This window comes from Pelodiscus sinensis, chromosome 3 (genome assembly GCF_052426305.1).
Source record: "Pelodiscus sinensis isolate ZL-2025 chromosome 3, ASM5242630v1, whole genome shotgun sequence".
NCBI lineage: Eukaryota > Metazoa > Chordata > Testudines > Trionychidae > Pelodiscus > Pelodiscus sinensis.
The window spans coordinates 44,488,985-44,503,962 of NC_143054.1; the positions used below are offsets into that span (position 1 = coordinate 44,488,985).

The 14,978-nt window shown below is 42.2% G+C and overlaps 1 protein-coding gene across 18 annotated transcripts in view; it reads left to right on the plus strand.

The window, feature by feature from the left end:
- The window catches only part of MLIP (muscular LMNA interacting protein), a 158,591-nt gene that overhangs the window by 63,065 nt on the left and 80,548 nt on the right, over positions 1 to 14,978 (plus strand). For 17 of the 18 annotated variants that reach the window (XR_012902553.2, XR_012902554.2, XM_075923617.2 and 14 more), the window contains 2 exons: positions 2,774 to 4,405; positions 12,954 to 13,025. Coding sequence is in view for 16 of the 18 variants with exons in the window: in XM_075923617.2 (XP_075779732.2) it covers positions 2,774 to 4,405; positions 12,954 to 13,025 (1,704 nt within the window). In the remaining 2 variants the exon portion in view is untranslated. The remainder of the gene's footprint in view (positions 1 to 2,773; positions 4,406 to 12,953; positions 13,026 to 14,978) is intronic. The other variant, XM_075923616.2, reaches the window with a different exon arrangement.

The window sequence follows — 14,978 nt, forward strand, 5'->3', positions numbered from 1 at the left end:
GCAAACTTTCTTTAAAAGTGCGAATGTATATGTACTAAATACACACACATCATATTTATATGCGCATATTTTGAACTCACTTATAAATATAATTATGGAAAACATAAAAAAACCACCAAGATGCCAATCAAACAGCAAAGTGTTGCTTCAACTAGATTAAGATGCTTGAAGTAGGAGACATATTTTATGTTTGTAAATTACCAAACCCATTGCTCACTAGATGATAAAATAGTAAGAAGCAACCCTAGCACCAGATGACATTCTTCCCTCTAAACTGCTACTGAACTAGTTTCTTATCCCGGTGAAAGCACAGTGCTGCAGGACGTGCTGTGTTTAGCATGAATTAATTAAAAATTAAGACCTGATCACTTCTAGTACCCGATTCTCATTTACACAAAAGGTTGATAGTTCTGGCACTGTAGAGAGGCATGAAAGAGAGGATGTTGGCACTTATGAAAATGGGAGCAAAATACACCTACACTCATTTTAAGGCCTGATTACAGAGTGGTGCAAAGAATCTATTATGCAAATGAGAATCAGGCTCCTGATCTTTAGAGTTCCAATAATGTACTTTCTGCAAGAGATGGGGTGATAGCCCTAGTGTTCCAAGTAAATTACATTTTCCTATACGTACCGTCAGTCCTCTCTTTCTACATTTCCTCAATATATTCTGCTTTTCTTCCTTTTAATACTTAAGTGTTGTTTGGCAGTTGCCACAGTCCACCTGAGATAAAGCAAAGTGTGACTTGATCTATATACACATTCAATGGTCACCTTTTAAAAGTGAACAATAGCTACTGCAGAGTGTCACGGTTTTCCCCTGTACTTAACATAGAAATACAATAACTGTCAGAACTTGCTGACTTTGTTTTAACCAATCTGTTTTGTATTTAATTCTTTTCAGCAATAACAATAGAATATAGACATGGTGCTCACTGGAGATAAAGAATCTAGTGTAGGTATAGCAGCTTTCTACATGCTCTCCCATTGATAAAGGACCTAGTCTTGTTCCTATGGAAACTATCGGAAGTTGTTCCAATGACTTCAGGGAAAGGAAACAAGATCAGTCCAGAAGTTTTTTTTAAATGGTTTGGGACCATCAGGAATGAAAGATGTTCTATCTACCTCAGATAATATTAATATTTAGAAGTAATAGTTAATATTTGAAAGGAGATGAATAATGTGTAGAAATTTTGTTATAAGAACTGAACAACTGCCCACAAACCACCTCCTCCTTATTTGTCCAAAACAAATGTTAAGCAGCAGTAGTTATTCAAGTGTGGAATGAAACAAAGATGATTTTTATTTTAATTGCAAGTCCAGCAACTTCTCAACTAATTATTTGACAATTCTAAACCACATGGATTAAATCTTCAAGTAATTACTCAGGAAGGTCATTGCCTGACTAAAAGGATTGCCTAACATCAGTAAATTCATGGAGAATCTGTAAAAAAGAGCAAAAATTGTTCCTGTCCATAAAATCTGGTTTTTTTTTAAAAAGCATCCAAGAAAACCCAAACAAAAACCAAAAATAAATGTTGATGTTAGTAAAAAATTAGCTTTGCAGCTCCACAGAGTCTGCAATTCCTGGGGCAGGGGTGAAGAGGGGAACTCTCCTGGCAGGTATGCATCCAGCACATACCCCTGCAGGGCTCCCTGGGGCTTGTTGGGAGGGGCGGGGGCAGGGAGTAGGGTATGGTGGGTCTTGTGTATCAGCCTTTTACATGCTCCCCACTGATAAGTCACAGCTGGGTGGTCACTGGTGGAGTCCCCCATGCCCTGGTAGGGTGAATGGCTATTGGGTGTCCCCTCCCAGGGTGGGAGGAAGGCCTGGAGAGGCGATGGTTTGGGCCAGGAAAGGGGGAGAGCAGTCATTGGAACAGGATTGTATCCTCATGCCTGACCAACATGCTGCGGGTCTAGTTGCATGTGTTGTGGGCTGACTCAGTTTGCTGTCTGGGTTGGAGTTTCACGGGTGTCATTACTGTCAGCAGCTGAGAGACTAGAATCTTGTGATTTATGAATAAAAACATTCATTTTTGCCCTTTGGAGCCATTTTTATATTACTTAAGAATGTATCTGTAAAAAAGTTTGGTTGCCCATAAGTGTGTTCTATACTGTCCCTATAATCATTTTCAGCAGTTGGGATTCCTGCTGACATCCATACTTAGTCCTATATAAACTATAGGGGGTTTCTACTGTATTTTCAGCTGAGGGAGATCTCTTTCACTTATTGTTTTGCCATTCCAGGGGATAATCTTTTTGATAAGAGAAGATTTGAATTCTGTCACCTTTTTTTTATTCATGTTGAGTAGGACCTTATTTCATGAGAGACAGAACTGGGCGCTTATTATACATATTTGGGGCCATGCCCTGCTCTCAAACAAACATAACTTTATATGTATCAAATAAAATCCATGCTATTGGTGTACCATAATTTCATAAGTTTAATGGCAGTATAATTACTCCAGACTTTGCTTAAATTAGAAATATAATAGCTTTGAACCTAGAGAAATGGGCAACCTGTTTATATCAGGAAAACAAAATCTCCATAAAAATAACTCTTGCGTACATGTTGTTTGTTCTAAGTCATGTTGCATTAGAAACAACCCATCGGGCTGTATCATTGACAGTTAAGATACCCCTGTGTCTTTAGCCCACAATATAGTACTAACATACTCACTTTTATGCATGATCGTGCAGAGATGTATAGGATTTTAACAGTTTCCCTGGTCTCACCCTATTTTAACACTTCTTTTTCTTTTTTCCCCAGTTAACTTCTCCTTCTACTTATGATCGTCTTTCTCATAAACCACCTGCTGTCTGCTTAATTTCTCCAACTAAATTGAAAGTAGAATGTGACATTGTTAATCTGAATCAAGCCTCTTCCCTGGAAGAATCCCATAACAAGTGGCAGTCTGCAACTAGTTCTTCTAAACAAGATTCATCTACGTGTTTTCAGGCTACTGCTCACAGTTCACCTCTTTATGTGTCCCGGAGTTCCCCTTCTGTGTTAAACAGCACTTCTTCTAGGGCTCACTTCTCCAGTAACCTTCAAATGCCAAATATGTCTATGCCTAACTACGTTTACAAAATGTCTGAATTCACAACATCATCTGTTCCACACAAGAGTCCAACACCAGTTTTATATTTTCCCGATTCAGCAGGAATGCCAGATTCACCAAATCAGCCTGTATCACCCTGTTCAAAGAGATTTAACCCATTTTTTGCCACCCCTGTCCAAATCACAAAACATTCATTATCACCTAATCCTAAACCACTGTCCTCTCCATTCTATGGTTCCTCCTCCACCATATGTAGTGTAAATGAGCCTGGTAGCAGAACATCATCGAGTGGAAATCTGCTGAAGTCAGGAATTAGGCCTCCTCTGCCAACCAGACTCTCTCTTTTAACTGCTATTTTGAAGTCAGGTGCATCTCAGCAAAGACCACTCTCCTCTGCATCCTGTCCCCCTACCTTTTCTCCTAACTCCCTTCACTCCTCCACACTCACAATAGATCAAAAGTTTAACACAAGTCCACCTCCTCCTAAGAAATCCGTCTCAAGCTTTTCTATTAGATCAAACTCTCCAAGCGAAGAGGAACATTGGCCTTCAATATTTTCTCACCCACCCATTCATATGCCTTTGGCCACAAAGCCCATTTCTACTCTTCGGGCTAGATCCATTTCCCCTAAAAAGCACCTTCATGCCAGAACACATTCTCCTGACTCTTTATATCCTCTGTCATCTTCTATTTCTTCCTATAAAAAAACAGTTGTGTCCCCACTGTTACAACCTAAATTATCTTCAATACCTCCCGCTGTCCCAAAGCACTCTTCTTCCCTAAACCCTGCATTTTCTCTTACAAAACCACTGCCTTACCCTGTCCGCAAATCCCAAGGACCTGAAAAGTCTAGGAGAGTCCACACCTACTCACCTACTTTCACTTGTAAATCATATCCTGTGTCCTCTCCTGCCAACGAAAGGGGCACATTCTCCCCTACCCTAGAAAAATGTTTCTCCTCTTCTCCAAATCTTACACACACAGCCTGTACAAAAGCAGGTTCATCCCAGTTGTCTGCTCAGGAATTGAATCCTATCTCCCCTACTCCTTCAAATGTGTCAACTCATTGGTCTTCCTCACCTGCTAATTCTACACTGCCTGTTCACGCACCTTATAATATTCATTCCCACTCACCACAACTTACTTCCTCCTCACTGCCCCCAAGATCCAGAGTTTATTCCTCAGCTGCAAGACCTGGGGAGATGCCCACCATATCAGTAGCACCATGCAGATCTCCTGTCCCAGGACAGTCACCTTGTACACCATTATCCAGATCCAGGGAGCTGATTTCACCAAAGACTTTTTCCCTGCCTCTTGATCATGAAAACCTGAAACCTAAGGTACTTGTATTGCATGCTTATTTTCTAATAGACCTTTATCTTCACACAAAAATTAAACCCGGTTTGAAAGGTGATAGTAACATTAAGCAACTGGGAACATTTTTTTAAAAAGAGCAAAACTTACTGTATTAATGGTTTCAAGGGGAAGCTGAGTTAGTCTGTACAGGATAAACTTACAAAAACAACAAATAGTCTGGTAGCACTTTACAGACTAACAAAACATGTAGATGGTATCATGAACTTTTGTGGGCACAACCCACTTCTTCAGATGGTTTGAATTCAAAATCATAACATCACGTGTTACTAAAAGTAAGTTTTACATTATGGAAATTGCTACATCAAGAGTTGGTAGCATAGAAAGATATTGTCAACAGGTGGGAGGTGGGGCTGGTGGAGGTTTACTTGTTGGCCATTGTTTGTCAATAGATACGATTAACTTTAATTTTTATAAAATCCAAATAAAACATTGCTGGATATAATATTAGTAACTAAACATGTTCTGTTCAAGTTAAGAGAGCAAGTCCTCAACAGGTATAAATCAGCATCGTTCCCCATTGAAAACAATGGAAGGGCATCCATTTATATCAGAGAAAGAATTTGCTGTTGGCCCCTCCTGCTGTTATGCCTGACAATCTGCAAGTTTTGTCTAAACTCCCAGCTATTCTATAGCACTGTCCTAATCTATTTGCCTCATTTTGCTGTGTTCACATGCTGAGGAAGAGCAGTGTGTAGCTTGAAAGTTTGTCTCTCTCACATACGTACAGAAGTTGGGCCTAAAATATATTACTGTGGCCCACTTATCTCTCTACTACATAGATACGTTGTCTCCTCTGACTTGGTAGTTAAATCACCCTACTTAGTGCCTCTGCTTCTGTGTCCTTGTTGTAAATTCTGCATTATGAAAAAGGAAACCTCCCAACTAGGTTTGCTGCTGGATAATGTCTGCCATGCACTCTGCTGAGTCAGCTGTGCCTCCATTCTTTGTCACTCCAAGAAAGAGGTGGCAATTCCCAGCAGGAGGAGGACAAGACGTAAAGGCCATTGTTGTAAGAGGATTTGGACCTCAGTGCCTTTTAAAATGCTTGATGTGGAGAGCAGAATAAGAAAGAAAAAAAGAATTGTGCAGGAAGAAAGGGAAAGATGGCTGAACCAAAAAAGGATGCAACACATGTGTATATGTTAGAAAAAAGTTAGAAAATACAAAAGAAGAGATGACAGAAGCAGAATTCGTGGTTTTCTGTCCTCCAGAGCCATGATTCTGCACTGTCCATATTTCTTTATTCCTCCTATTTCTAACGCTTTACCTCTCCTCTTAGAGACAATGTACAGTTACTATATTAGAAGTTATGTAATTTTTATTCATAATCTAGTTATACTGTAGTTTCCTGGATCAATTTGAATCAGGTAGAAGCTCCTAACAGCAGAGCCCTGCATGCACACAAAATTTGTATCCTGTAGCCTCATCCATACCTGCAAAAATGAGCCACAGACATCAGCATCCACATCCACAGATGTGGATACCTGCCGATATAATGCAGATATCCACGGATTTGCAAGGCTTTAGCTAACAGCCTTTAGCAGGTGCAAGAAGTTGTAACAATTGTAACTAAATCAAGCTAGTCAGATTCAGACTAGAAACACAGCACAATTTTTATCAGTAATATTTACCAATAATTAACTACTGGACCAACTTTCCCAGGAGCATTGTGGATTCTCCATCACTTGAACTCTTCAAATACAAATTGGACATTTTCCTAAAAGAAATACAGGCAGTCCCCAGGTTACGTACAAGATAGGGACTATAGGTTTGTTCTTAAGTTGAATTTGTATGTAAGTCGGAACTGGCTCCAGATTCAGCTGCTGCCAATGAAACTGCCCAGGGGCTGACTACAGGAAGCCAGAGGCACAGTTGCTCTGCCCCCAGCTTCCTGGAATCAGCCTGATCAGTTTCAACAGCTGCTGAATCTGGAACCTGGAACAGAACAGCTGGGGCGCTGCCCGGTAGGTTCCCATAGGACCAACCCGGCAGCACCCCAGCTGCTCTACCAGAGGCATCCCGCAACAAAAGCCTGGTCTGCTGGGGGGGGGGGGGGCACTAGCTGCGCCCCCTCCCCCCAGCAGACAAGGGAGACCCGAGCAAAGCCGCACAGGCGGAGGGACCCCGCTGCCTGTGCGGCTTTGCTCCTGTCTCCCTGGGGTGCTGGGGGGAGTCCCCCCAGCAGACGAGGGAGACCCGAGCAAAGCTGCACAGGCAGAGGGACCCCTGTGTGTCTTTGATCCTGTCCCCCTGGTCTGCTGGGGGGGGGGTCCAGCAACGCTGCTGGACCCCCCCCCCCAGCAGACCAGGGACACCCGAACAAAGCCGCCACCTGGGCGGTTTTGCTTGGGTGTCCCTGGTCTGCTGGGGGGGTCCAGCGGCTTTGCTGGACCCCTCCAGCAGACCAGGGAGACTGGGAGACCGTGAGCTCCGGGGCGAGAAAAGCCCCGTTCGTAAGTGCGGATCTGACGTAAGTCGGATCCGTGTAAGTTGGGGACTGCCTGTACTCTGTCTACTGCAGCCATAAGCTGTAGGCTTAATGCAGGAATCTCTAAATGAAATTCTATGGCCTGTGTTTACACATCAGGTCATTCTAGATGATCATAGGGATACCTTCTGGCAGTAACATTTATGAATTCATTAATGGCTGATAAGCATATCCATTTAACACCGCCCTCCCCTATTTTCACGGAGTTGGTCCTAGAGCTCCACAAGCTAGTTGTCGTGGCAGGCCTTTGCTCATTTGTTAATGCTGGTTGCCACCCAGTCTAAAATCTTCCCTTTTTTTGGGAAGGTTTGAGGTGAACTCAAGCAGGATGTGGAGTCCACAGATCTCTTTGGCCCCAGTCAGTTTGATTTTAGCACTAAGTTCTGAACAGTGATTATAGTGGCTGATTATTATTACTGCATGGCATTACAAACTGCATATTTGAGTATGTGCAATGTTGCTGAGCTAACACTGAAGGAAAAATGTTAACTTTTGGACTGTGTTGACTTTTGAGTGCTTGATTTTTCAGCCTTATTGTTGCATCATCACTACTTTTGCATTTAGTAAAATTAATCTTTACTAGCTAATGTGCTTTCTGCAACCCCAATCCAAATAACTTTGGTAACACAAAACCAAAGTGATAATGCTTTTTCATCAGCAGAAAAAGTGTTAACATAACATGACAGGTTTTGGGGCTGAGCCATTTGTGCTGCCATTAATGTAATGCGGATTTGCTACAAAGAGAACAGGTATTATACAGAGCTTATTGGCCTGATTTAATTTTTATTGAGGGGAAATGTCAACTTTAATTCAAAGCATTGATTAAATCATTCAGCTGTCAGTTCTGCTTAGTTTTCTTTCTGATAGGATCGTATCATGTTAGTTTTTACACACACACAGCTGTATGATGTAATTAGATGTATATAGGTATAGAAATAGAATTCTTATTTTAATGTTCTTAGAAGTATTTTGCACAGTATATAAGCTCAAATTCTCAAACCAACCTGAGTAGGCTGGCTTAGTCATGGATAACTGAAGGTATGTCTACTACACAGCAGTGTACACTACATCTACACTACAAGCGTTTATTCCAAAATAACGTTGAGTTGGAGGACTTCTTACTCCGACTTCTGTAACTCTCATTTCACGAGGAGTAAGGGAAGTCAAAGGAAGAGTGTTCTTCATTTGACTTCTTGTTGTGTAAACTGTGCCAAATGCTGGATTAAGCTATTTCGAATTACGCTACACAATTGATGTAGCTGAAGTTGCGAAGCTTAATTCGACTTTAGCCCTGCTGTGAAGATGTGTCCCGAATGGATAGGTAGGGAAAAAGGAAATCTTACCCAAGACTTTGGAGGAGCTATATCAGGCCTGCTGACAGCAATCCAGGGCCTCAAGGCAGAACACTAAATGGGCTCCCATGCTATGCCTGCATGAACATGGTCCCCCCAGTATTTGGACAGTGCTTCACCTGCACTGGGTGGTACCCAGCAAGCTTCCAACTACGCTGCTGGCCATGCTTTTCTGGCAGGGCCAGGGCTTCCACATGTCTGCCCGGTAGGGTTGCCCACTGTCTGATTATGCAAACAAAAAGACCCTTGATCTGCCCCTTCCCTTAGGCCATGACCCTGTCCTGCCTCTTCTTTGAGGTACCATCCCCATTCACTCTATCCTTCTCCCTCTGTGGCTCGCTCTGCCCCACCCTTACTCACTTTTACCAGGTTCGGGCAGGAGGTTGATATGCAGGAGGGGTTGTGGGGTGCAGGCTCTGGGAGGGAGGTTGAGTGTAGAAGGGGATGCAGGCTTTGTGGGAGACTATAAATGCAGGAGAGGAGTGGTGTGCAAGCTCTGGGAAGGCGTTTGGGTGTGGAGGGATTGCAGGCTCTGGGCTGGGGTAGAGGGTTGGGAGAGGAAGGAGGACAGAGTTTACTTTGGGAAGCTCCTGAAAGTGACTGGCAAACTCCTCTAGCAGTGGTTCCTAGGCAAAGGCCAGAGGTCTCTATTCACTGCTGCCCACAAGCACTGACCCTGTAGTCCCCACTGGCCACATTTCCTGGCCAATGGGAGTTGTAGAGTGGGTACTCAGGGCAGGGACTGCATGTGGAGACACCTCCCCCTGACAGATGTACAGTGCTAGGAGCGCATTCAGAAAGGTGGGCAGGGAGCCTGCCTTAGCCCTGCTGTGCTGCCAGCAGTGCCAGAGGCCCCTGGGCAATTATCCTCCTTATCCCTCCATCAGCAAGCCTGAGCTTTAGCAGCCACCATGCCCACACTTAGGCAATGTTCATTTGCTGGTTCCTTACCCCAGTTGTACCCACAGAGCAGAGGGAAGGGTTTGCCATGCAGAGTGTAACTGATGCAGGGATGTAAGCGACTAGTCCACTATCTGATAAGCAAATGCTTATTGGATACTCAGCTCAACTTGTTGATTCCTCACCCCCTTGCTGCCTCTATCAGAGAAGAGGCAGAAAGAGTGGAGGAGCAGGCACCGGTGCTGGAGGGAACTAGTAAAACTGTCTCGGGAGGAGAGGGGGCAGGGGAGGCAGAGGCACAGCAGGGAAACGGCATGAGCAGGGACTGCTTCAGTCCCCACTCATGCTGGTTCCCACTGTGGGTGCTTCTGCTTTTGAAATGTACAAGAGCCCTCCTGGACTCTTGTACATTTCAAAAGCAGAAGTGCCTCAGTGAACAGGGGGCAAGCAGGGACTCAAGCAGTCCTCGCTTGCCCTGTACTCTCTGCAGTGCTCCCCCTTGCTGCCTCTATGGGTATGTCTACACTACCCCGCTAGTTTGAACTAGGGGGGTAATGTAGGCATACCGCACTTGCAAATGAAGCCCGGGATTTGAATTTCCCGGGCTTCATTTGCATAAGCGGGGCTCCGCCATTTTTAAATCCCCGCTCGTTCGAACCCTGTGCCGCGCGACTACACATGGCACAAACCAGGTAGTTCGAACTAGGCTTCCTAGTTCGAACTACCGTTACTCCTCGTGGATTGTCTGCAGGGGTCCCAGCTGGGAGTTGTCCCCCCCCCCCCACAGACGGACTGTTGCCGCCAAGCAACCCCTGTCCGCCATGAACAGGGGCTGCTGGACTCAGTGCGAGCCAGGACAGAGCAGTATTGACTCGCGCTGATCACTGTGCCTCTGCATTTTAAATGTAGTAGGAGCCAAGGACGGACTGGCTCGGAGGGATACCAGGAATTTCCCGGTGGGTCATCGTCTGGTGGGCTGTCATGTCCGTACACTATTGCCCCTCACGCCGAGTGGCTCCACGTCCATGCTGTATGCGGCACGCAGAGCCCGATCTGCCGCCTGTGCTGCATACCGGACATAGCACAGGGGGTGGGGTTTAGAGGCACACAGGGGTGACATCAGGGGGAGGGCTGTTCTCAACCCATTTCCTGGGCCTATTTTGATTGCCAGTACACTCCTGGTAGGAGCCCAGCAGTTCTTACTACATTTAAAATGCAGAGCCGCAGCATGGGTGGCTCTGGAGCTGGCATGATCTAGGCTCGAGTCGGCTCCTCTGGAGCTACCCCCACTGTGACTCTACAGAAGTGCTTATCGACTTATCATGTCATCGATACAAATTGTATTGACTGTATGATTAGCCGAATATTTGCATTTTAACATCCTTAAACTGATGGGCCTCTTGCTCAGCCAGACACTATGGAGTATAATTATTTTAGGGAACATGTTGAAAACATATATTTCAATGTCAAAATATAAATGAGAATGTACAGAAAAATATTTTTAGCTACCACTCAATGACAGTTAAGTAAAAATTGCTGTCTATTTGTAAATAAGTTTGAGAACGGTCAGTACTTAATTCATGACCTCTCGCTTCTATTGACTGACTAAAAACTGGGTCATACCAGCTCACAGTGGCTCTAACTTACTTCTCTCCTTGCTTAGAAAACACTTCTTTACCAAGATCTCTTGAGCATCTGTTCCCATACTTATACCTTTTTCTCTTTTGAGAATCACTTCTAGCGAGGATTCAGAGAGACGAAAAAGTTTGTGAGTAGGAGAAACTCTGGATGTTTCTTTTCCAAAATTTATCATTCTCATCTTTTTTTTCTTGCCAAAGAATGGTTAATTGATCAGGTGGTGATTGATTTCATTTTGTTGACCTTGGCTGTGGCATCAGTTTGCCTTTTGTCTCTGAGGAGCTGGTTTGTGACTGCTTCCCCAGATTTGGAATAAGTCTTCGTAACATCATACAGTAGAATCTTAATGTTGCCACATGTATTTTATCAGGTCATACTTTGTACAAATTTTATCATTGACACAATACCTACTTTTACTTATCCTTTGGGTTGGTCCAAATTTTTCATCAATTTTTCTCCTGTGTTTTAAATAACATGATTTATTTTGTGTGGCAGTTGTCTGCTTTCTTCTACATTTTGATTTTTCTTTTAAAAAACAAACCAAAAGCCAGCCAGACAAACTTCAAGTTTGACTAAAAGACAAAACTTTTGGTAAGAAACAAATGCATTTTCCAATGAGCATGCTTACCAGTGAAAAATGCTTCCATATCCAGAAAGTAAGAAAATATTGGTAGCACAATATTTGATAAAATTCAATGCTAGGAGATTAGGAAACATTGCATGTTGTGTTACATATTGGCATTCAGAAATTGTTGAGCTCTCTTGTCTCCCTTTCTATTTGTTTTTTTTCTCCTTGCTCTTCCTTGTTTTGCTGCAGTGTTGAAAACACTGTACTGAAAGCCTCAATTACTGGGTAAGAGAAGCATTCAACACCAGAAGCATTCAACACCATTGTCTTAAACATGCCTTTGTGAATATGCCTCCTACATGTTTGGCACTCAGTAAAGTGTTCCCAGCATGTATTCTGCTGAGGCCTTCACTCTGCCATTGAAGGGCACTCAGGCATGTAGGCTTATAAAGAATGTCATGCATTTTTAGTGCTTCATAATGTTTCAAATTTTCCTGTCTAATAATCTCAGTGTCGGTTCCTTGTACCCAATATCAACTAAACAGATAAAACACCTCTCTATTTTCCTTTTCTTCATCTCCACTCCCCATTATCATTTTTCTCCACATCCTTTAGCCCTCTCATTTGTCTTAATCTTCTTATTATGGTGGAAGAGCTTGTCTTTTGGCTTGTAAAGTCTTTCCACGGGCTATGTTCTTGGTAAAATGTCCCAGACTACAGACACTGGGTTTTTTTAGCCATTCTAAAGTTGGATTTCTGGAGTGAAATCCTGACAAAAATCTCATTGACTTGAATAAGGTCAGAATTTCACCACAGCAATATTGAATTTTCTGACTAATATTGAATATTCTGACTTGGACAGCTTCTTTCTGCAGCGAAAATTCTCCAAGACACTGTATCTCCCCTGAAATGTGGGAGAGGACAAGCTCCTTCTGTATAAAGCTATGCTTGCTTATGATTTGCAAATAATTTTGAAATAATGTAATTATAGGAGAACTATTTTTTAAAAAAAGATCAAAGCTCTCATAGCTGCGGAGAAAAGCTTGAAAGTATGAACCTTAAATAAACCAGATGGAAAATAAAAACAATTAAAATGCATCATTTAAAAATCACTCAGGATTGCATACCCAATTTCATTATTTTGGGGCCTGATTTTGACAAATCTGTGAATATTGCACTAGTCACAACAGAAGAGTCTACAGAGATGCCTTACAAGGTCTTCCTGGGTTTGGAGATGCCCAGACAGGGATCAAAACAATATTACATAAGCAAATTGAACCATCCAAAGAGCACAAATAGAAGTTATGCAGGCAATAGAGTCTGAGCCTGGCTCATTAAAATCTGCCTCATTATAATCATATAATTTTTTTAAAAAAATTTATAAAATCATGAAAGTAGCATCACGGAGTGATGCCCATGTAGGTCTTCTGTAAGAAATAACTTTTTCACATCAAATGTAATAATTTTATTATCAATAACTTGTCCATAAGTTTGGTAGAATTAGTTTTCATTCTATCATACTTTTTTTTCATACCCATTCCTGCTTTCTGGCTTACCCCTTCTAGCAATACAAGATCAAGACGAGCTACAAGGCTTTTGCAGCAATCCCTACAAACACCTTGCTAATGGAACAGAAGGTTAGTGTTTGCTCGAGAACATGAAAATTGCTTCATATATTCAAGCACATTCTACTTAAGAACATTTCATAATTAAATTTTTCTTGACACTTATGCTGGGAATATTTCAAAACAAAAAAACACTGTGGCTGACTAGTCAGGATTATATATGCTATTATTCTTCAAGGACAGTAGTGTCTTATAAAATATGTGAGACTTCCTTATTCTGAGCTTCTACAAAAATTCTCTATGAAAAATATTTCTTCCCATGAGAATTGCCATTTACATCACAATGTCTAAAATACTCATTTGCAAGCTTGAAAAGGCAAGATTTTCACAGTTCAAAGACAGTGACAAATGTCTCATGGTAAATTTTGATTACACAATGAAGGCCAAATTGTGCAGTCCTTACTTAAGCAAAGCAACCCTTGAAGACGATGCAACTGACCATTTTAATTTTGAATGAAGGGTTACATTTTCAAATCACTTGTGACTTAGAAGCCTTAGAAGGCTCTCACCTTTGGAAATGTTTGTCCAGCATCAGTCATGGTTGTAACAAAGTCACAAATGGGAACAAAGATTCCCATTGATTTCAGTGGGAGTTAGCACCTAAATTGCTTAGATATCTCGCCCTGGGGCACCTAAATATCTTTGAAAAATTGGCTTGTAGGAGTCTAAATCCCATTAACTTTCAATAAGACTTGGGGTCCTTAGTGTCTAACTCACCTTTGAAAATAGGATTTAGAGTTCTATGTCACTTAGGATACGTCTTCACTGCATTGTAAATCTGGGCTTTATGGACTCAGTGTTCCCAAGATCATACTTAAGCGTCCATACTTCATTGTAAATCATTGGACCAGAGAGTCTCCCAGCCATGTTAATGTGTTCAAACTTTACTCTGCAGACCTTCTCACTTGAGCCTGAAGTTCAAACAATATCCACATTGCAAAATGACAGAGCTCGCACCCAGGTCACAGCAAGAATTGGGCTCTGACCCAGGTCACTGGCAAGGTCCTATGATCCAGGTCCTAAGTTCTTGCTGACCTGTGTCATACTGATTTGTGTGAAAGCAGGAATGGAAGGAGGGCTTGGGCTATACTGTGTTCTGGGTTGGGAATTAGTATGCAATGTCGACATACCCATATGTCCTTTTTGGAATTTTACCCTGGTCGAGTACTATTAATTGTAGGCTAGCAGATAACAGCTGGCATATTTAAAAGCCACACCACATTTAACAGATAACAAATTAGACTTTTTCTTCAAACATTTGATACATTTGTTTTTAAACTCTTTAATGCTTGACTGACATTTTTACAGCTTGTAGGTTGTACCTTCTCTTATTGAAATGTTGAATGCCCAGCATTTTTGTGAACATTGATTTCATTTATTATAAAATCAAAGGTGTTACCATTTTAGGAATGGATCTTGGTAACATTCTTTAGAATTTCCACCTTTTTCTAGTTCTATTCACGTTAGTCCTGCTGCACAATATTTTGTTTGGAGAAACTGATGACAGGCTCATCAGAAAACAAAAGTTTCAGATTTTTTCTAAAGCAGGTTTTGGGTTTCGTGATCAGAAAGTTTAGGCTATAATGTACTAAATTATGCCTTTAGGCACAGCCTGACAAAGGGTGGTGTAGAAGCTGTACCACAAATGGACATGGGGAGTATCAAGCACCGCTCTAAGGTACAATTCCCATTCTCCTCCTCCCTCATTTTGGGGAGAGGAGAGGAAATGGTACTGGCCTTTACCAACAACTACTTACAAAATCCTCCTGTACCAGCTCAGCTGGGTTCACTGACACAGAGGGAGTAAGGAGCACACAGCACCTACAGCCCCCAGGGCACACAGTCCTGTAGCCCACACAAGGGTAAGGGGGGTTATTACTCCTGTAGACTAAGTCAGTCTAGCCTAATATGATTGTTGCTATTGCCAATAATTTTATTCTAGCTACCATTATTTACATGTTTAAA